Source organism: Drosophila novamexicana, unplaced genomic scaffold, assembly GCF_003285875.2.
Source record: "Drosophila novamexicana strain 15010-1031.04,08,12 unplaced genomic scaffold, DnovRS2.1 tig00000858-arrow-arrow-pilon, whole genome shotgun sequence".
Taxonomy (NCBI): domain Eukaryota; kingdom Metazoa; phylum Arthropoda; class Insecta; order Diptera; family Drosophilidae; genus Drosophila; species Drosophila novamexicana.
In genome coordinates, this window is record NW_020824829.1 from 746,036 (window position 1) to 768,471 (window position 22,436).

General features: G+C 41.8%; 1 protein-coding gene across 1 annotated transcript; it reads right to left on the reverse strand.

The window, feature by feature from the left end:
- Positions 1-3,604: 3,604 nt before the first annotated feature.
- Positions 3,605-4,714, reverse strand: LOC115764540 (histone H3-like centromeric protein A). The gene is made up of 2 exons (XM_030707653.1): positions 4,109-4,714; positions 3,605-3,983 (listed from the first exon to the last, which is right to left on the reverse strand). Exons 1-2 carry the CDS (start codon positions 4,673-4,675, stop codon positions 3,804-3,806), a joined length of 747 nt encoding a protein of 248 aa, XP_030563513.1. The 5' UTR covers positions 4,676-4,714; the 3' UTR covers positions 3,605-3,803.
- Between the last annotated feature and the right edge of the window lie 17,722 nt (positions 4,715-22,436).

Here is a 22,436-nt window from a genome sequence, read left to right on the forward strand (position 1 = left end):
GTGTTTGTTTTGTCCAGCGAACCCAACGGAAGTCCACAATTTGCCCACGGACAAGGGTTAAATTTCGACAAACAAAAAAATGAACAACTATCTTTCTTATTGTTTCATAGCATGTGATCTGTTGTTTGGATAGAACATATGAGTAGGGTTCACCGGTTTCGCATTTCCACAGCCAGGCAATTAAAGGGTTAGCTCTGAGTGTGGGTGTGTATAATGGCCTTAGCGAGTGATGAGATCTGGCTGGGTATAGGGGCTGAGAGGATGTTCACTGGGCAGTTACTAATTGGAAATTATAGGCCTGCTATTACAGCAATCATATTGATGCAAGCCGGTTGGAATCTCTCCTGTTGAAGCACGGAAAAGGCAACCTCCATAGCTCAAAGGGGTGAATCGATCGAATATATGTTTTTCTTATGAATATGAAAATACTGTTCCACTGAATATTGCCAAAAATCAAAGATAAAATTTGCATCATGAAAATAGAAAACAACGGTTCAACTCTTTGAACTGAACAAGAAAAGTGTTTCTTTAAAAAGAAACAAGTTTCCCCGAAAACTTCAAAATTTTTTTTTGGACTTTCATATTAACAACATTTTATTTACACGTATTTTATTAACGCTTTTTGAGCCTTGCTTTGAATCATGAAAGAAGAAAACAATGGCTCAAATCCTTCAACTGAAACAAACACAATTTTATATTATATTTTTATTGTATTGGCAGCCCTGTAAAGTATTTCTACAAAAGGGAATATTCTCATGCCTCGAAAACTTCATTGGGTTGCATGTCGTGCCACAATTTTTGGCCTTCATTTCGGTTTGCCTCCATTTGTGCCGTGGGGTTTGCCCAAATCGTACAGTCATAAGTCAATAGCGAACCCTTTCCGCCTGTCAAATGGCTGCCAGACAGACAGCCGGACGGATGGACGGACGGAGTGGCAATCAAAAACATGGCGTTGCAAGCAATTTAAATAGAATGCCGCATCAAACACGCCACCTGGCGGCCGATATGAAATTTTGATTAATAAAACGACGCCGACAACGACTGAGACGACCCGTTAAATGCCTTCGCGTGACAAACGCAAACTGTCAGCGCCAACGCCGCCCCCAACCGCCCCCCTTGCCTAGTTGGATTTGAACGGAACCAATACATTTGTGAGCGTAACATGCCATAAATCAAGCGATACGTTAACTTGATGATTTCGCGTTATAAACAGGCAACTTTTTATGCCCGGCCCACTTGGCCGTCCCAGAAAAAACTAAAAAAAAACTAGAGGAAATGCATGGCGAACATTTGATACTCTTGTAGATCTACAATAGCATTATCTGCGAGCGACTTTTTCTGTAATAATAAAAGAAGTCTTCTATAATAATAAAAGGGGGTCGAGATTTGAACTGCCAACCTCCCGTATACGTACTGCCAGCCTGTCTTAACTTTGGAGCTATAAGATTAGTTTTCATTGAAAATGAATGAGGTATAGGAGTTAGATATATATGCTGATTAAGAATATATATGCTCTATGGGCTCAGAATTGACTTCCTTCAAAGTGAGGTTAGGTTAAGAAAAAGGCAAGTTTAATGCTATTGGATCCGATTCTATCTAAGATAAATAACACATGCGTGCAATTGGCTAGTAATTCACTTTATTTAGATACAAATTTTTTAAAGTTTATTTTGAAAATGTGAAGATAGGTTATGCCGAATGAATAATAGTTTAAGGGTTATGTTGAATAAATAATTCTTCTTTTATGACAGAGTTCAGATACCCTCTTAAAGGGCATCAAAAACACGAGGCCAGAGCCAAATTTCTTGTTTATATTTGGGGTGTACGTTTAATAGTGTCCACAAATACGCACACACACACACACACACACACATATACACAATCGAGTCACATGTGTATTAACGGTTTTTCTAACTGCTTTCTTGGTCCTAATGCGGGGCACATTACAAAATACAAAACCAAAGACCAAAATGCTGGGCACTTTTTGGCCATTAATCAAACTATCTCACGGGAGCATCACACACAACGACATCATCAACGAGTGTGTGTGTGTGAGTGTGAGTGTCTGCGAGTGTGTGTTTGGGGCCAATCTGTATCTTTGTATCTCTTAGCTGCAGATATTTACTTGACTTTTGATAAGCAAACGAACCCAAAAAAAAGAAGAAGTCATGGCCATTCGTTTTTTAGCATATGCTCCCAGCAGTAAATTAAGTTGCCAAAGAAAAATGAAGAAGAAGCGGGAAAAAAAAAACAATCCCAAACAACAGCGAGGCTGAGAAAACAGTCCAAATTGAGATACTACCCGTACTCACATGTTCCGGGACTAACGAGAGGCGGACTCTGGGTTACGACTTTTGCTGCCAGTTGACAGTTTGATTAGAATTCGACTGTTGGGTGTCGCAGCGGTACCCCAGTACAGTTGTGTTTGTGGCAACTAAAAACCAAAGTTGTTAGCATCTGGCACAAAACTCTGGGGAAAGTTGATTACAAGTAGCCAGAAGCTCTTCAAAAATTTAAAAGTGAGGTTATGTTGAAGGTATAAACGTTTTTGAAAAAAACGATTTTTCATAGTTTTTCTTAAAGTGAGGTTAAATTGAAAAACAAGTATAATAAGGCTAGATCAAGACCAAAGATTTAGCTGAAGGCAAGTAAAATTTGGAGACCACTGAATTACCTAAAATTGTATTTAATTCGATTTTAATAAAGATTTCTTAAAGTTAATTTAGAAAATGTTATAGTGAAAATAGGTTATGTTGAATGAATAACTTTTTGAAATAATAATAATGCTAGGTTCGCTACAATTTAGACAACAATTCATTTCACTTTTAGTTTCAAGAGTTTTTACACAATTCTATTGATTTCTTTCTTGCAATTCTAACCTAAAACTCTTAACCCAATTGTTTTTAAGGGTTGCTTATAAACGGCATTGCAATCCATCCCACATATTGAATATGAATTCTAGTAGATGCTCTTTAACTTTTGCCACATTTCGTGCCACCTACTCGAAAGCCAAGTGTCTCGAAAATTGAGCAATCGTACAGTGGGTTTGTGGCTGATGAAACTGTTGCGATAAGCGAAGGCGAACGCTAAAAAAATGCAGAAGGCGCCGCGGAGGGTAAAAAAGGACACATTACGGGATGCTTGTCCGGCGTGCGGGCAAATAAAAAATCACATTAGAAACACACGTTGTCGTCAACACCCGAAGAGAAGTCTCTGCCGCTGGTCGTGTAATAAATGATCTATGTAATAGACCTATGTGTGGCCGAGAGAAAAAGTTTGTCCATAATATGCTTTTATCTGCGACAGGCCGACCAAGTGACCGACGTCCTTCCCCCGCCCAGCACACAGCGAGGTGTGGCATGGTCGGTCTTTTTTTAGGCAAATTTCGATTGTGTGCATTAGATTAGCAGGCGTTAGGTTGAGGTGTGGGCCGTGTGTGTGGGCTACATTATAAGGGTGTAAATAAAAATATTAACACTAAACCCACACGCACACCCCAATCAGAGAAACGTACCCCAACCACGACACTCGAGACCGCAGCCATTTGCCTCTTGTCATTTGGGAGCACATGCATTAGCATCTTATTGTTGTGGATTCGATTTGCTCGGGGTTTGTTTTTTGTTTTAGCATACAAAAGCCTCGAGACTGGGGAAAGCTGTTGCCATTTAAATTGAGTAATCACTTGGGGCAAAAGTTTTCGCCTCTTCTCCGTCGCTTTTTGCTGAGTGGGCGCCAGCACATATGATGCCAATGAATGATTGGGCTTGAATTGGGTTGGCCGGAGTCTTGAGTTGAGTATGGTATCAATATGAAGCAGCTATGATCCGATTGGGATCTGCCCTGTGTCCAGCAATCTTCCAATCTTCCCTTACGAAAAGGTTACTCTTTTGAAATTTGGCTAGACCGACTTGGCTCGTAGTCGCATTCCAGACTGTACAGATGTACATAACCTCGTTACCCTTTTTAACCAATTTTCCGCTAATCTAGAAACAATGTTAACAGTATTTTAATACACAAAAGTACATAGCAAGGAAATTCAAATTCGACTTGCGGATCAGAGTTGTCCGTGCAATTTGCATACGAATGCCATTAGGGCCATGTCGCGCACCTCCAGAGTCACCCGACTGCGATGCAGGGTCATCAGGTAAGAGTCCTGAAAGCGTTGCGTAAGAAACATCTCCGTGGCCGTCTGCAGGGCCTCCAGAGCGCCAATGGTGATGCGATAGGGCGATTCAGTGTGCTGCAGCATAATGTCACGGACCACGCGCCCAAAGGACAAACGCGGTATCATAAAATGCGGCGAACGCTGCAGCGTCCGCACCTCGCGCCTGAACTGGGCGGCACGCTGCAAAGGATTCGGCTGTTTACGGCGTTTTGTTCGGGCAGCTGGCGGTAACTGTGGCGGCGACGGTGTCCTTGGCGGTGGCGCTGACGATGGCGGTGGCGGGGGTTCCGTGACAGCGACGGTATCAGGTCTGGCTTCCTCGCCTGCCACTGGCGGCTCCAAATTTACCGCACCCGTCTCCTGTTCGCCTTGCAATTGTTCCTGCTGCTTGCGTGTCGTCGAGCAGCGTTGTTCAATGGCCAACATGCCTAGAATGTTTAAATCAAATGCCGCCGTTATGTCTGATTCATCCAGGGATCCATTGGAGCCGTGTGTATCAGCTTGACTCATATTAATAATATTTGATATAGCTTGAAAATGGCAAAAGCTAAAACGAAAACCGACAATGCAATGTAAGCAAAGTACATTTTTGCAATTTAGTGTTGTAAATGATCTTAAATTGATTGATAAAATGAACAGCGTTCATTCGCGCGCTGCAGCCCTGAGTGAAGTTTCGTTGACGCGGCAATCGAGACGATTATTTTTGTCTAATTGGTAATTACGAAATGCGCGTATTATATGAGTGCAGTGCATGTGAAAATATTACAAATATGTATATTGTTGAAGTGATAAAGAGGGCACAATTCATGAAAGCTGGCTAAAATGTGTACATGTTTATCGTGTTTTTTTGGCAAATTAAAATCGCTTCCACCTGTTATGCGTATTTCCTGAGGGAATTTTCTAGACGCTGCAGTAGGAGCATTTTTTTGCCAATTGAAAAATACGAAATAAGCGAATTAAATGTGTGCAGTTCAGTGTAAGATAATTCAGTGACTTGTTGATTTGTGATAGTGGCTAATATTAATTGCCTTTTTTTAAGTTTAAAATGCAAGGCAAATGAGCACATGTACATACACATGTGTGCATGCATATTTATTAATACATATGTTGGGAAATTCCCACATGGTGTGGGAAATTCCTTGTATGCTGATGGGAAAATTTTGCCATCTATGTGCATGAATACATGTACTTGTGTATGTTCCGCGAGCTTCAATGCGTCAAATGCAACGCTGGCAGAGCAGAGATGCACGAATTGTCAAATTGATATTCTCTTTTGCCGTCCCACTCTCGCGTGCGCGCCGGTTCACAAATAAATTCCCAATTGGCATTTTGGCGCATTTTCAAGCAGAACCAGCCACAAAGTAAGTAGAAACTGTTTATATTTAGAATGAGGTTATGTTCGAATAAACCCACTAAAATAGAATTATCAATGAACGGGCAGCTAAAAATGTCCTCTACTACTTTAGCCTTATTTTTGACATCTCACCTAAAAAGTGAACTCGTTTAAGCAAGCTTTCAGTGATGTTGTTGCCTATATGCAGTATGTGCATTTACCGCTAGCATCGATACCTGGCCCTGATAACTCACTTGAGACCAATAGAGCGTTAGAAATAGCTGCCTAATCCCCAGTGTAGATCACCTGGTCTTAATTCTGAACACACAAATCAAGTGCATTACTTGCCGAAATTGAATCCTTTAGGCGTACCCATTTTACTCTCGACCAGTCCCTGGCCAATCCCCTATGGCAATCGGACAATTACAAGGCATGAGCTGGTGAAATTTGGAACGCACGAATGACTTTTCCAAAAAGGATTAAAGCCGGCCAAATTAACGGGGCCGAGCTCACATAATTGCTGTTGCTGGCTAGTCTGAGTGTTTTTTTAAGCCACCCACACAGACAGGACCCTCCGGGCTCTTGGGTTAAGTAAACAGTTTACCGGTGCAGGATCTCAGAGAGAGAGGTTACTTGCAAAATTAAGAGAGAAAAAAAAGAAAAGAAAATAAATGCAGAGACTGCGTCTTGGGACAGACTTTGTTTGTTCTAATTAAACGGAGCAGGCGTGGAAAATGCAGCGTCATGAGAAATGGACGACGTCTACAGAGATCTACTTAGGGCCAGCTAGGTAGCGGCAACTACCATGGGCATTCGGGAATTCTTCCTCTTTCTCCTTTGCATAATGCGTAACGGCGGCCTTATGCAAAATATTTGCCCATTGTTCGCATGTCAGCAAGGATAAGGGCCAAGGCAGGGAATGCAGCTAAGAGAATTTCGCAATGCTGCGGAGATTTGAACCCGTGACCACCAAAGAATGCGGCATGGTCCATTGCTTTGTATATGATGTGCTACCCAATGTCCGATGTCCTGCGGCGTGTGAACGTGTCCCTCGGCCTGCCGCCCGGGGAGTCATCTACTTTTTCCGCACTACTTTAAATGAGAGACTTTTTATTTGGTGCAATTTTAAGGAAATGTTTTTTAAATGTCCTGGGTCGTCGACAAGGTCAAGTGCTTGAGATGTGCGAAAAAATTGGTTGCTTTTTATTGTTTTGCATAGGTAGGCATAATATTTTGATGTTTGCCCGGCAATAATTTTGCATATGTTCGGTCCAGGACCTTGGGGTCAAGCTCTTAAGTGGGGCAGAACTGTGTGAGAAATGCAATTTACATTGACAGGGAATGCGGAAGGTTCCTGGAACTGAACAAGAGTGTTATCTGATCGGGATATGGTTTTTATTTAAATTAAAAAAAGAACTTAAGATCTTTCAGCAATTGCGAAGCGATTAAAGAGAGAGCGTTTCCTAACTTGTGGAATAAAGGAAATGTGATAATCTGATAACATGCCTCCTCTGTCTCTTGTTCTATATTTTTTTTATGTAGTTAATCAGAAGGTAGTTTCTTTTTTGAGTAATTTAGACTTAGGCAATATGCTAAAATGGAGTATTCTCCAGAAAATAAAGTCTTGGCTTTCCTTTTGCTGTAAAATGCAATCGGAATTTATTATTTACTCAGTTCCTTTGACAACCCACATAAAAACAGAGTCTGTTGTTAAGCATTCTGAGGCCATTTTGTGCATTTTATACGCTGTTCGTGAGAGAGTGAAAAAGAGTATATTCGTTTTGTGCAACGTCCGTTAATAACTCTGTATCAATGCATTTTGAAGCTAAGGACTCGAGACTTGGAACATGAACTCTTCTATATCGCTTTTTCTCTTTCTCTTTTCGTGCAGTTCCCAGCTGTAACTGACTTTATAGAGTATTGCTCAGTCCGTTTTTACCCTAATTTTTTTTTCAAACATTTTTGCAAGTATTTCTCATATGCATTTTCATAATTTTGCAACTGATGACCAGCGCATTGTGTCCCGTCTTTGTCCCCTTTTTTGCATAACGCCGTTTGTGCAACCCCCTCGTGTGCCTTTCGGTTGCCGCTTGGCAGCTTGCCACATTGCCATAAATAACAGACAGGCGAGCTGAGCCGAGGTGAGGCAAGGATCGGGGCGCCCCCTTTATTTTGCATTTTGTACAAATTTTTGGCATGGAAATGTGAAAATGGGAAATGTATGTAGAGAAAATGGAAGTGGAAAAACATGCAAATGGCGCGCTAAAACGCTGCACAAAAGCAAATGCTAGACGGAAACATTGTTTGGCCAAAGCGCCAGGCGCAGCATACACTCACACACACACACACACACACACATACGTGCATAGACAAAAAGGATATGCAAGGATATGCTGCCGTTGCATGCATGCAATCAGTCACAAAAACGCCGGCTTTTGTTTGCGGCCTGAATAAAGTCCAAGGGATAGAAAATCATCAACAGAAACAGAAACAGGGGCAGCGGCAGCTCGGGCTTGGGGTCATCGAGAGGTCAGCAACGGGATTTTCGTGCCATTGTTGACAAGGGATGCAGCCACACACAATCACACACACACACACAGACACACACGCACACACCGAATTTTTGCCTGCATTTTGGACAATTTTCACAAGGTTTTTTTTACAATTTTTTTGCTGTTGAAATTTTGAATGTTGCATTTAATTTTTTTTCCCAATTTTTTGTTTTTGGTTTTTGTAATTTTTTATCTGTGTCCATGCAAAGGAGCAGTAGCAGGCTGAGGTTAAGGATGCTGTCTGCCAGGCACGCGACGTGTTGCATGGAGGCAAGCAGCAAGCAGAAGGCCGCGGCACGCGTTGCAGCCATTCTTTTGGTGGCCCGAATCGCCCTCAAATTTCGTTGTTTTTTATAGCCTTGCAGAGGGTATTTTAATGTGGAGGGTATATAACTTCTTGATCTGTAAATGACTAATGCCAAGTCTCTAAATAATTTCAGAGTCGATCGAACTTGGGCTCCCTTGTCAACAATGGCTACCTGAAGCAAACTCAATAATTGCAAGGCTTACTTTTATACCAAGGCATTCGCAAAAGTTCTTCAACATCGGACTACTATATCATGTAGTTTCCATATAAATAATCGAATAGAAGTTGATTTTTAGTGCTTGGTCGATCATTAAACATATCGATTATTCCCGCAGGGTATTTAGTCTGCGACTAACCGGCGCATAACAGTTCTTTATTGATTGTTATTTTTACTGCTCGCTTCTCTAATCGGATCTGCATATGTTGTGTAAATTGATATGCCACGTCCTGGCCTACAGGATCCTGCTGCTCGCATATGTGCGTTTAATTTCTCTGCTGGCAAACACGCGCCATTTTGGGCTTAACCCCAACGTGCGAGGGCTGCAGCTCAGCTTTTCGATAAACGGGGTGGGTGTATGCCAAAAAGGGGTGGCATATTATGCATACGCGCAAGGGTTGCTCTCGGTTTCTATCTCTCTATATATGCTTATATATATATATATGTGTGTACTGCATATGGCAACGGTTGGTCATGCATATCAGACTGTGAGGGGTTTGTCCATTTAATCCTCCTGGCAGCCATTGGCAATTGTCAGCTCGCGTTCGTCCTGGCCATTGCCAGGATCAGGTCATGGCACATTAATTGCACTTTTATGCCGTAATTTTTATTGATTTCTGCCGTGTCGATTGCAGCTAATGCTTTCGTTTTGCATAATATATGGACAAATGACGACGAGAGCCAGAAACAAATTAAATACAGAACTTCAGTTTTTATAGTTTTTCCCGAAATGAAACAACTCTGATTGCAGTTTATATTTTTATTTTTACTAAATCTTACTTAAACTCATCTTTTGTTGAAAAACTTTCGCTTTACTGTCAGCTAATGTGTAAGAAAACCTCTAAAACTGCCGTTTCTACCCCATACATGTTTCGAACTCCGTCATATCAAACCCAACCCATACCCAGATGGAACCTCTACAATGTTGCGTGTTTTGTTGACCGTTTGCATGATGCGACGCATTTCTTAACAATTGTCTTCTATATATTTATGCTTCTATCCTTCTATCCTTCTATCCTTACTCCCCACCTCTCTCACGTGCTGCAACAACTTTGTCAATGTCTCGGCCAGACAAAGGCCGAGTTTCGGGTACTTCTGCTTTTATGACATTTCGCAAGATTTCTAACGGTCATTCGAGTAGACAATTCTCTAGCTGAGCTCTATGCAAAGTAAATTTAACTGTCACTCAACAAGGGGTTGCTTGTTTCCTTGATTTTGGTGGACAATCAACGCCATCATTTAAAAAGTTTTTCTTTTGTTGCGCAATTTGAATATATCTATGGGAGGTTTGTTGTCGAGCATTCGAGCTAATCATTTAACAGTTTGCCATTCAACTGGAATGATTCGATATGTTTAAGGAATTCTTATCTTAATCAATCTTAACAAAAGTCAAGGCTTTGGAAAGAAATTTAAATTAATGGAAAGTATGTGAAAGGAACATCTCGAATATCTGTAATATCGTGCTCTTTTAGAAACTTTATGTCAAATTTAGCTTGTTTGTAGCCAGTTATTCATTATTTCGACGGCATGTTAAATATTTCCTCATTGTAACTAGCTTGTAAATAAACTCTTAAGCTAGAATCGCACTTCCGAAAAAGTCAAAGTCGCAACCGATCGCTTGACTGACGTAAACCACTTCTAAGAACAATGCCTCATACACTATCATTGTTTCAACTGCTTGTTAAATTGGTCCTCATTGTAACTAGCTTGTAAATAAACTCTTCACCTAGAAAAGCACTCTCGAAGAAGAGTGACTCAAATACCCACTTCTAAGAGCAATGCCTCATAAACTATCATTATTTTAACTGCATGTAAATCCTGCTTGTAGCCTCCTTTTTAAAGAGCCAGGAGCAAAACTGATCGCTTATTGAAATGCCTATCACTAAGAGGAATGCCTAAAAAACCAACAATTTTTCATCTGCATGCTAAATTTATACGGTTTGTAGCTAAATTGTAAATAAACCCTTCAGCTAGAATAGCAATTCCGATGACTTTAAAAACACAGCCGATCGCTTGATTGAAATACCCACTTCTAAGAGCACTGTATTATTTCAACAGCATGTTAAATGGATCCTCATTGTAGCTAGCCTGTAAATAAACGTTGCAGCTAGAATAGCATTCTCGAAGAAGCTATCATTATTTCAACTGCATGTGATATTTATCCACATTGTAACTAGCTTATAACTTACTCGCCAGCCCAAACCTTTTTATAGCCCAACAATTAGTCGCAATACAAGCGATCGCACATTTAAATCCCCCTACCTTGAGCCAGCACATAAAAACCTATCAATATTTCATACATCATGAAAATAAAAAACGAGAGAGACAAGATAATAAAATTGCTAAAAATATCAAAACAAATAAAAAACGAACATTCTTCGGCAAGCAATCCGCTAAGTGAGCGAGAGACGCAGACCAAAGCACGCGACAGAAGCGAGCGAAGGGGATGCCAAGAGAATGGATGGAGGAATCCCCTGCTAAAAAGATGCTGCAATCGAGAGACACGCACCCAAAGCCTATAAAAAATCCTATTAAAGAGACGCACACACATAAATACGAAAACACGAAAATACAAACAACCGACAGGCGGATCGATGGCGCGGCACAAGCGCATTAAAAAGGAGATTTACCTATAAAAAAAGGTAGACAGCGGCAGCGGCAGATGAGATGAGACAGGAGCTGGCCAAAAATGATAGGGAAAGCAACGGCGGCGACAACAGGATGACAGCAGGAGCACAGCCTGCGTCTGCCTGGCACGAGAGCGTCAAGAGCTGAGAGCTGAGAGCCGAGAGCTGAGGAGCTGAGGAAGCTGCATCTTTTTTTATAGGGAGCATAAAAAACCAAGGGTAGCTGCAGCACGCGACTAGGATCCCGGCTCCTTGAAACGGAGGCTGCGTCTCATTTGCTTGCATACCTGGAGACTGCACTTTGAGCGCGCGCCGGGCTCGATTTTGTTTTTTGCTTTGCTTTGGTTTGGTTTGGTTTTCCATACTTCTTTTTAGGACGCAGCTGCCACTGGCTGCAGAGGGGAGAGGAGTTGGTAGGCGACATTTTGAAGTGTTCATTAGTCGCACATTTACATATCCAAATTGTCAGCGTGCCAAGGGGAGGGAGGGAGTGTACAGAGGGATACGACGCGTGTCTTGCGGCTTTTAATTGCTGTCAGTTTGTGGGGGCCCACATGGGAGTGGGGCTGTGGAATTAATGTGTTGCACACTTCGTTTGACATTCGAGTGGCTGCAACAGAGTCTGTCTTCCTCCTCCCCCACACACTCTCAACCGCAGCTCCCCTTGCGTTCGTGTTTTCATTGTCAACTTTTTTGTGCGTGTGCGCGCCTTTTGTTTGATTTGTCATTTGATCGCCAACACAGTTGGCGCGATTAAAAAATTAAGTTCCTCTCCACCACAGCAAGAAAATAAGAAAAGTATCGACATTGTTTTTCCTAGAGTTCGCTGACTTCTTGTCCAGGCTGCAGCCTGGCGGTTTGATGACTGCAACCACGTGCCGGTGGAGCAGGGGCACACTTTGTGGTTGGAGGGGACGCACTGGTGTTGATGTTGAGTAATGTTTGCGTCTTGGGGCTGGGCCATGCCCACTAACTTGGTTGTTCATAACTCAAAATGGTCTTGTGGAGACTAGAGATTGTTTTGTAGCCATATAAGAATAATTATAATAATGGAAAAGTTAATTTTTAATAAATGAAAAGCTTCCTTGTGGGCTTGAACCATTTAATTGTATCGTGATCTCTTTGGAAACCTAACGTCAGCTGTTCCTTCTTGCTGCTTTTTGATTTAGTCACCTTTTCGAAGTTTTGTATAATCTAGCCCAACCTAACCCAATAGAAATGCTCTCGCGGAGTTCTCGACTATTTTCTTTCCTAACTTTCACGTTTACTATTCTTCCTGTTATTTTTGCCGTGTAAGAGCAACTCGTAACAACTTTTTAGTCGACTTCGATGACGAATTGTGCCAACACACGCTAGCAGAGCCCTCATCATATGGTATTCGAAATCGTAGTGGCATTCCTATGGCTTTATACGACAGGAGACTCCGGGGGTAGGGGTAGGGGTAGGAGCTACTGGTACTGGGCCCATGGGGTGTTCGGTATTTTCTATAGTTTTTACACAAAAAGTCGATGCGAGCGCACGATGCGAGAGCGCGCTGAACACAAAAACACATTTTTAAAACATTTTTGTTGCCATTGTTGCGTCAGCGAGAGGTCCTTTGTGTATTATCCTTTGTGCCAGTTGGTCTCTCTCTCTCTCTGTGTGAGTGTGTGTGTGCGGACGGGGCCAAAGGTTATCTAGGCGACACATAACGGCAAGAGGAAGCCACAGCCACAGCTGCCGCTCTGGCGTGTCCTGACTGGCGCGTTATATCCTTGAGCTAGGGCTCCAATAGGCTCATTTTCTTGCTAAAAAGGAAAACCTGCCGCGTAATCTGTTCGCCCCCCCTCCAAAAGGAAAAAAGGAAAAATCATGCAATTTTTGTTTGTTCCGCTATGAAATTTGCCTGCCGCTGGCTCATTAAAACTGTCAGTTGGGTGCGTCCATCAAATGCGAGTCCTTAGCATCCTTTTCGCCCGAACATTTCGCCCAATATTGCTGCTGTTCACTTTTGGCGGCATTTGTAGGTCACTCGCTGACCTACTACACTGGCCAGCTCGCCAGCTCGCCAGCTGTCCAGTGCCATTTCGGGGGTTGGCTGTCTCAAAGGATACGCTGGTCATGCGAATTGAAGGTAGCTGGGACTGACCGGACCGTTCTCCGTTGCGTGTCCTTTTAAGCAATGCGCTGGCAACATTTTCGAGTCATCTAATTGCGCCTGCTGGTCAAGGGGTTGCTCTGGCTCTGTCCCATGTAAAAGGCTACAATATATATATACACATAGACTATATGCTCGTAATGGGCTTATGTAACAACCACCCGCTCATCAACTTCATCATCGTCATGTTCATGATCAACATCATCATGGTTATCCTGCTGCCCTGCGCCATTCGGCCTAGCAGCACCCGCAAGTTCTCTAGCTCAAAAATTAACGCATTTTCATTTGGCAAATCACCGAAATTTTCAATGAAATGTATTTTTTGTTTTCCTGCTTTGTGTCCTTTTTTTGCGCTCACAAATCCTTTCGCTGCGCGCGTGCCCAGTTATCCTGGCACAGCCTCAACCCTACAATCAGCCACGCACGAGCTGACAGCCCCCTCCCCGCGCCCCTTTTGTGCGCCTGTCGTTGCCTTGTTGTTCTCTCTGATTTTTTGTATCAATTTGCAATTTTTTTTACCCATTTTCAAGTTCATTCCCGCAACTCGTCCTTGTGCTGTTGGTGGTGCACGTTGATTAAGCCCCTCGCTCTAATGAAGGGGCGCGGTCGGGCGGCTCAGCTGTGATTTGAACTACTTTACCAAGCGTGACATGAAATGCGATTTTTTTACGTTTTTTTTTACATTTTTTGTTGCGAATTTGTTGAATTTTTAACGATTTTTTGTTTGCTGTTTTGGTTTCATCTGCCAAAGGATAAGCGAAAGGGTGCGCGTGTCCTTTATGTGTCACACTTGATTATTGGGCCACCCCTAACGTAACGAGTTTAAAGTGTGAAAGGTGTTCGAAACGGTTTTATAGTTTTTAATGGGGTTGTTTTTAACGAAAAAACAAAATTGGAAAAACTAAATTCAGCTGTGTTTTTGAGAAAACAAAATTGTATGCCGAGACTCTTTATCGAAAACAGATTTTTATAATTGAGGCCATTTTGGACAAGATTTGTTGGATTATTTATAGAACTAAAGTTTTTTTTCACAAAAATATTTGCTATGAGTTTTTATTTGCATTTACATATTGTATTACATATGTAAACAAGTTACCATTGAACTTTGCTTAATTCTATCACATCTCATTTAGCAAAAGTTTCTATGCCCTTCCTTCATTCTAATCCATAAGTGGACAAAAACTTATTGGTGATTTTCAAGCTTTAGACTTAGGAGTAATTTTTTCTCTAAGTTCCTATTCGTATCGTAGCATATCAACTATATTATGCCTAAGTCGTATGCGATGCTTGGGTTTGTTAGGCGCAATTCTAATCAGTTTGACGACCCGTTTACAATCCTGTCTTCTCATTCGGCCTTTGTGCGGTCAATATTAGGAGTTGTTTGCGATGCCATTTGGCGTTTTCTGTGGGGACTCTTTGGACAATCTTCCCACTGAAATGAATTTCGATTTTTTTGCAAATAGTGCTTTGATTAAAAATAAGCTTAAAAAATTCTTTCTTTAAAACTAATCAATTTACATTATCTTTGAGTTTCATGTTTTCTGTTTACTTATACTTAGTTAATATAAGGTATTATTATTTTTATTTGAGATAACCTGAAAGCTACCAGCATTGGTTAATAAATAAATGAAAAATATACCACATTTCGTTCGCGCCAACATCAAGCACAGGAGTTCGATCCCTCAAATTCGATCAGTGTGCTGCTCAACTCGCTACTCAATTGCGTGGCTTTTTCTAGGCTTGTTTGTTGTGTGGAAAATTGTGCTTCAACTTGCAACCTGAACATTTTATTTTTAATCGACTGCGGATATTATTTAAGCCTGGCAAAAGCCCCAAAGGGCCATTTGTCGGGGCTTTCGCTGCAGCGTCGACCATTAGGCTTAAGAAAAATTGTCAACGAAAGCCGACGGACAACAATGCGATGCGAGCCGAAGGATGCGCAGCGAGGCGAAATAAAATTAATTTCCAAGCGTCGAGGAAAAAATTAACAAAAAAATAAGCAACAGCAACAGAAAGCAAAACACTTTTTCATTTACCCCGGGCCGAGGCGAAAACCATGCCCCCTATCTTGCCTCCCACTTGGGCACTTTACTGGTCCGCCAACTGCTGGACTACCCCTAGCCCGAGCTGCCCTCCAAATCTGTGTGCTAGCCGGTTGCCCCCTTTGTGAAAAATTAGATTCATTTGTGCGCGCTTGCTTTATTATTTAAATTCTTGCGTTATTTTTCTAAATTTTCGTCCTGCGGCTCGTTGTCCTGCGCTGTTGTTGTTGCTCTACGAGTGCCGGAATTTTAATGGAAAATGCCGCTAAAGTAGAAAAAAATGTTTAAGCAAACAAAGACTTGAAACCGGGAGGCTGTTTAAGCTGCTTTCAACTCGAAGGACACACGCTGAAAGGATGTGCCGGACGCAGCCGCGTAAATTGAAACCCACGGCGCCTGGCCGCGCCTGTCCGCTATCTGCCCGGCCGGTGTCGTTGATGTGGACGTGGGCTGGAAGGGGCTTGGTGGGGGCACATGACATGAATGCCCGGCGGCTCATTTCAAGTGAAAAATGAGCAAAAAATGAAATGAAACAATGGATGAGAGAGTGGGAGCACAGGACAGAGAGCCGACCGGACCGACACGTAGCAGATCCAGCGAGAATGAAAATCGTGGCCAATTTTAATTTTTCTTTCTCGCTGCTTACATTTCTAATGGGCATTTTTCGGTGGGTTAATGTGCTGTTAGGGTAAAAGTAAAGAACGACAGAACGAAAGCACGAAAGAAACCCCAGCCCGTGTCGGCCATGAAGTTGGCATTACACTGCCTAGCATTTGCACGGCAGCTAAAAGTTTAGTTGCCCGGGCACCGCCTACCTCCGCCCCGCCCCAACCCGGACAACTGATGAATAATGACAACGCGCAAAAAGTGAACTTTCATTCTGGCCCAGTATTCGGTGTGGGCGTACTTTAAAATGGGCAAATACGATGCCTTTGCTTACACTGGGCTCAAGATTTACATAGCAGATTAATGTTTCGTACGCTGGCTGTACGAGCGTGATAGGACGGGGAGGGTTCGAGGTGCTGCTGAACTGATATGAGGCTTACAATGTCCAGGCAGATCAGTTAAAGACACAGCTATAAATTAAAACAGTTAAAATCGTGAAAATCATTTAAAACATTTTTCGGTTTTTTCAATAAATATGGATTAAATTCAATGTTAAGGTTCACAAACGATTATTATCGATAAATTTCGATCATGTTTCGGAAAGTAGAAGAAACGTTCAATGCAAGATTGTTTGATATTTTCGATTATTATCGATTCATATCGAGAACATACCTAAAAGTAGAAGAAACAATCGATAAAAATTTGTTATTTAATATCGAGCCCATATCTGAAAATAGAAGAAACTTTCAATACAATTTTCTTTACTTTACATTATCGACTGTGTTGAATTTTCTTAATTATCATCGATAAATATCAGACACACATCTAAAAATAAAATAAACTTTCAGTAAAATTTTCAGTTTTATTCCAAGTATTATCCAAGTAGTATCTGAAAGTAGAAGAAACTTTCAATATAATGATTTTTAAGTTTCATAATCGATTATTATCGATAAATATCGAGCACAAATCTAAATATAGAGGAATCGATTTCGATAAATATCGAGAACATTTTTGAAAGTAGAGGAAGTTTAGTAAAAACTTTACATTATCGAATACTATCGAGTATATGCAAGTTTATAGACTAATATAGTGCATTTGAAGGTAAAAGAAACTTAATCAACTTTTACACTGTTTTCATTTGTCCATTAGATAAAAAATTCTCACAAAATCAAAATTGATCGATAACATTTGCACTTGTTAGTCCCAACGTGGGCCTTAAAAATCTTAACAGTCCGCACACGCAGCTCATATTTGTCAAAGTTGGTGCTGCCATCCTTTACACTGTCCTCCGACCGCTTGAACTCACCCGCTCTTTGCCTGGAGGCAGCTGCTAATGAAAAAGCTTTCGAGAGAAGACGCACTCAAAAATTAAATTAAATAAAGGCTTTTGTGCGCAGGCAGCGAGGCGCACTTGAGGCTCAGCCACGCCCGCGATTTTAGCCCAGCTTCCTGCCTACTCGTCTTAACCTACGAACACGAGTTTTGGCAAAAGTTTGTTTTGCATTTGCCTTAGAAACAAAAAGAAGCAGGCAAAGCAAGCAAAGGGAAGCAGGACGCAGGAGAACCTTATCGCGACCAGCGTTGGCAGCTACAACAAAGCCAGTTGCCAAGGACAATAGAAAAGCGCGACAGGCAGGACAACTGGTCGCAAGTAGCTGCTGCCTCCCGTCCGCCTCTTCGCCTGCTCAATGGCTGGTGGCAAATATTTCTTTTTATTTTTGTGCATATTTCGCTTTTAATTTCCAAAGCGCAAATTACGCTCGTGTGCCTTAAATATTAAAAGAGGCTTCCAAGCAAAGCAAAAAAAATAAAGAAAGAAAAAGAGGGGCTGCTGCCGTTTGCTTTTGAGTTTTAGTTATCCTTTTGGCCATTTTGGATGGCCAATGACGTGCCAGGACATTATCTGGCGCTTCGTGTCCTTTCATTTTGGCGCGGCCATTATCGCACTGCCTTCTGCTCCTGCTTCTTCTTCTTCGTCTTGTTTATTCAGCAGAATTCGCTTGGCTACGTTTTTAATTAGCCGCCATTTTCTAATACACTTGCAAAGGGTATGAGGCTTTTCTGATTTAGTTTGAAGCTTCAAGTTAAAATATCTTAAATGGGAATCTGCATGCACAAATAGATTTCGTTTCCGTGGAACCTGTATCTCATTGGATCTATTAGATCTCTCCCAGGAAAAACCCAAAAGCATATTAAACTCAATTCTTGCCTCGTGGTGAAGCTTAGTGCTCCATAAGCCTGGATATGAAACCGTTACCACATGTGAGTCCATGTGAGTCCATGGCAAACTGGCTCTCTAACCTATTCTTAAGAGTATTTTATATTCGCATGTTGACTGTTCTTTCCTTTTTATTTTATCTATATCTATTTCGTATTTCTGTATACATTCTTTATATTGTATTGCGCTGGAGAGAACGATGATGGGCAATTTCGTTGGCGCAACTCGCCATTGTCCTGTCATTTGCATAGCAAATGTCGTTCGTCCTGCTGCTGCTTGGTGCTGTCATCGCTTGTCTTAGTTTTTAATTATCACACGCCGCTGGCGCAGGAAATGCCAGCGATGAGAAATTTTCACATGAGTTCACTTGAGCGCAGCGTCTTCAAACAGGTGTGAGTGTGGACTCCAACTGCCCTGTCCATAGCTGTTGTTAACAGCTTTGCAACACTGGTTCGATATGACACATTTAACAACACTTTTCTCTTGAAACCACTTTCATTGCACCCATTCCATTATGAGCGCGTGTTTAACAAATTAGCCAGCAATTAGCGGTGTCATCAGCGGCCACAGCAACCCTTTGCACCCTTGCCGCGGCCGGCTGCGTTCACCCCTTTTGCCTTGATGCGTTTAATAAGCCATTAAATGTTGCGCCGGCGCATAGCTAAAGGGTTTACGCTTGGAGGCAACCCTTTGTGAAGGGGTTGACTTTGTTCACTGACAACTTCATCAACACCAAAACAACTCGGAAAGTTAAGTGGCATGTCCACAAGAAGGGTTTAGTTACACTTTCGAGGGGTATTTTTTTGCACGGGCTTTTGTTGTGACATTTTCTTTTGGGTAAGAGCCTATTGGCAATGGTTACGCCTACGCGGCCCCCATAATTCCAGCAAATTGCGCAACATATTACCTTGAAAAAAAATGGAAAACACAATGTGTAAATAAGAAGCAAAAAGGAGCACATAAAAAACAACAATTTCCTGGAATCCTTTTGGACAGTCAGCACTTAAAAAAAATAACGAAAACTGCAGCGAACAATGGAAAAACAGTCGAACAAAAGAGGCACAATGCAGCAAATCCTTTAATTTGTTGTTATCCTTTGGAAGAAATGTGAGTCGTTAATGTCTTGCCCGGTCCCCTTGCAGGTCAGCTAAGGTTGCCGTTTTGTGCGCTCACCCCCGAAAGTACAGTCGCAGTCGCAGTCGCTCATCTAAATTTATGTAACTCTCACACCCAACTGACATTATCTCGCGCGTCTTGAGCTACTGCGCCTCATTTGGATATATGGTAAAGGCGTTATCGTCGTCGTAAATTCCAATTTTGAGCAGGCTCTAGCCTTTGCGGAAGTACGCAGGTGTGTGGCTTTATCGCGCGAACCAGATCTGAGTAGAGAATGAGGAAAACAAAACGCATTCAGCCCCTGGCGCTAACTTAACCCTTGGGGTTTTCTTGCTGCTTGGTCAACTTTTCACATTTTAATTGGTTAATTGCCTGTTTCGAACGCGCTCACCTATTTTGTTTAACTAGAAATGTTAATGAAGCAGTGGTCAAGGGTCCGATGCTAGATAGATTGTAGAGTTATGCGAGTTGCTTTGAAGTAGGTCAGTTTTGAATGTCACCCTGACAGCTAGGCTACTGAGCTGAAGATCTCGATTTCTTGTACTTGGGTTTCAGACTTGCTCTAAACATTTAAAATTTCTAGGAGCGGGGTATTTTTTTTTACTCTAATGACTCCAAGAGTTTATACAAGAGCGGATTCTTGAGTTTTCGCAGTTTTGCAGGCCCTAAAAAGGTACTACTTTCAAGTTAAGGTTCTAATTTAGCTTTCAATCTAATAATCTTATTGTTCTATAGGGGCAATATCAAAAGAGTTTAAACAATTAGAAATTGGACTATCACAGGGTCTAAGCTGTAGAGCTGTTGGAACATACCAATTTTTAAAAATTAATTTATTATTCATTTATTGTCGATAACAAGAGTGTCTGCGTAATTATTAAATACATAGGATTACTTGGTTAGAATGCACATATTTCTAATAGCATCAGCGACACGTTGGAGGTATTTCATTTGCCCGGCACTCAGTGAGCTAATTGGAGCCTAGAGCTTAGAAGGAATGTTAGTAGAGGAATTAGTATTCTTAAGTAAAATTCAAAAGTAATCTTTTTTACATATTATTTACATATTTATAAAGTTATTAAAAAAGTAAATAAATCTATACTAGTATATAGAATATTACGTAGATAGGATAAAGAGATGGTGATGGGAAATCAACGAACTGGCAAGTTATGCCCCTACTCATAGCTGGGAATGGTCAGTGAGTTCCTAAAAGCAACGATTTTATTAGGGGGAGTGTAAGTTCGGTGGATAAAACGTGATACGAACTATTGTAATTTTTGCCTAGTTCACGAAATGAGTTGTGCAAAGCGTAATCTGTTGTGGACGTTGGTAGGAGTAACGGGCGATAATTTCTGTTAGGTCTAGACGGAACAGAGAATTGAAGACGACCTTCAAGCTTCCAATTTGTGTGCTACTTTGTGGATTATATGCATACCAATCTTTCAAGAGGCCAAAAGGAAGATATATAGAAGTCCCTTGGACTCTGAACAAAGTTCACTTAACAACTGTTGAAAATTTCATTTAAAGTCATATCTAGAGAGAAGGGGTTTCAGTCTACAGTAGTAGAGTCAGGATTGGTAAGGATTTTATCGTTACTTTTTTATTTATCTGCCATTTTATATGGGGTCTTAATCTTTAGCTCTAATTTTTCGTAAACGTTTTTTCCAGCCAACTCCTGAATCCATTATAGTTCAAGTATTTCTCCAACTGATTGCGGCAGCTCTGAAATGTGTTGTTGTCATCATCGCTGTGGGCGCAAATTGAAAAACCGATGCATGCCCCCTAGTTCGTGGCACCACGCCAGCCCCTGCCTCGTCTAGTGTCCCATTTTCAACTGACAACAACAAAGCAAATGGTAAAAGGGAAGCGCAAAAGGCGAAAAGTTTTTGCTTCTTTTTCGTTTAGAAATCTATTTGGCCGGGCGGCAAAAAAAGCGGCCCGGGCTTATCCCACGAACCAAAATGGGCCTACGCCCAGGACATCCTGTGGGCTGCTCTGTGTCCTTTAACAGTAAACAAACACAGCAAAGCTGCAAATATTAAAAAAAAAAAAATAAAAAGAAATACTACGCAAAAGGTTCATCAATGTGCTCAAAGATTGGCAGCGAGAGGAGCTGGGGGCAGGATCTGCTCGGTAAAAAAGGCAGCCTAAAAATGAAAAATAAATAAAGCAACTTGAAAGTTGACAGGCAACCAGGCTAAAACGCCCACGTCCAGTCCTTAGAAGGAGTCCATTTGTTGTTGGTGTTGTTGTTGCTGTTGTCTGCTTTTGACAAACAAATCCTTGGGCTGCGAATCCTTCGTTGTGCGTGGTTACGCTCGCCAGGACAACGGCCCCATGGGCCGCCACTCGCGTCGTAGTTTCCGCCTAGTTCTCTCCCGCCTGCCCACTGGCCTAGAAAATTGAAATGTTTTGCTTAGATGGCGACGCCGTTGGCCAAAAAAGATGCAAAAGCAAAAGCAGATTTCATGAACACCACACACACTCGCGCACACACACACATACAAGCCGAGGCACACACGTGCGTCCTGTAGGTGTTGCCCCCTCATGTCAAGCGGGCGACGAAGGAGGCTGCGTGTGCATCGGGCAGAGGCAGCTGCCAGCGATATTCTTCAGTGTAAACCAATTTTCGTATCAATAAAAGCGAACGTTTTTATTGTGCATCGGTTTTCTCAATTCAATTCAATTCAGCTCAGTTTTCCGTTTTCCCTTTTTCCTTTTCAAGGACGCGTCAAGACGAGCCAGCGGGGGCGTGTCAAAGGCCACTAATTGTGCCCCGCTGCAGACGAAAGCGAAAGCCGCTCTTACGGTCTAAGCCGGAAGAATGTAATTAGAGGCCGGGCACGGGCCGTCGTTAATGCGAGTGGGGGCGGCAGTTTAAGATATGGGGCGTGGCACGTGTGCTGCAAGACAGAATGAGTCCAAAATGTATTTGTGAATGCATTTGATTAGAATGAGAGCAAAAAGAGGCAGCTAAGGAGAAAATCCAAGAGATCTAATAAGTCGGTTTTTGTATAAGGATCTACCAGAATTTCATTTAAAATTTGATGCATATTTTGTAGAAAAAATGTGTATGTAAAGTTATGAGATCAAGTTATGAATTATATAGAGAGGGAGAG

Bases quoted from the DNA above. Each gene is read 5' to 3' on its own strand.
- LOC115764540 (XM_030707653.1), bottom strand. From the start codon at position 4,675: ATGAGTCAAGCTGATACACACGGCTCCAATGGATCCCTGGATGAATCA. The intron at 3,984-4,108 runs GTGCGCGACATG...CATTGTTTCTAG, and splicing joins GCAGTCGGGTGACTCTGGAG to ATTAGCGGAAAATTGGTTAA.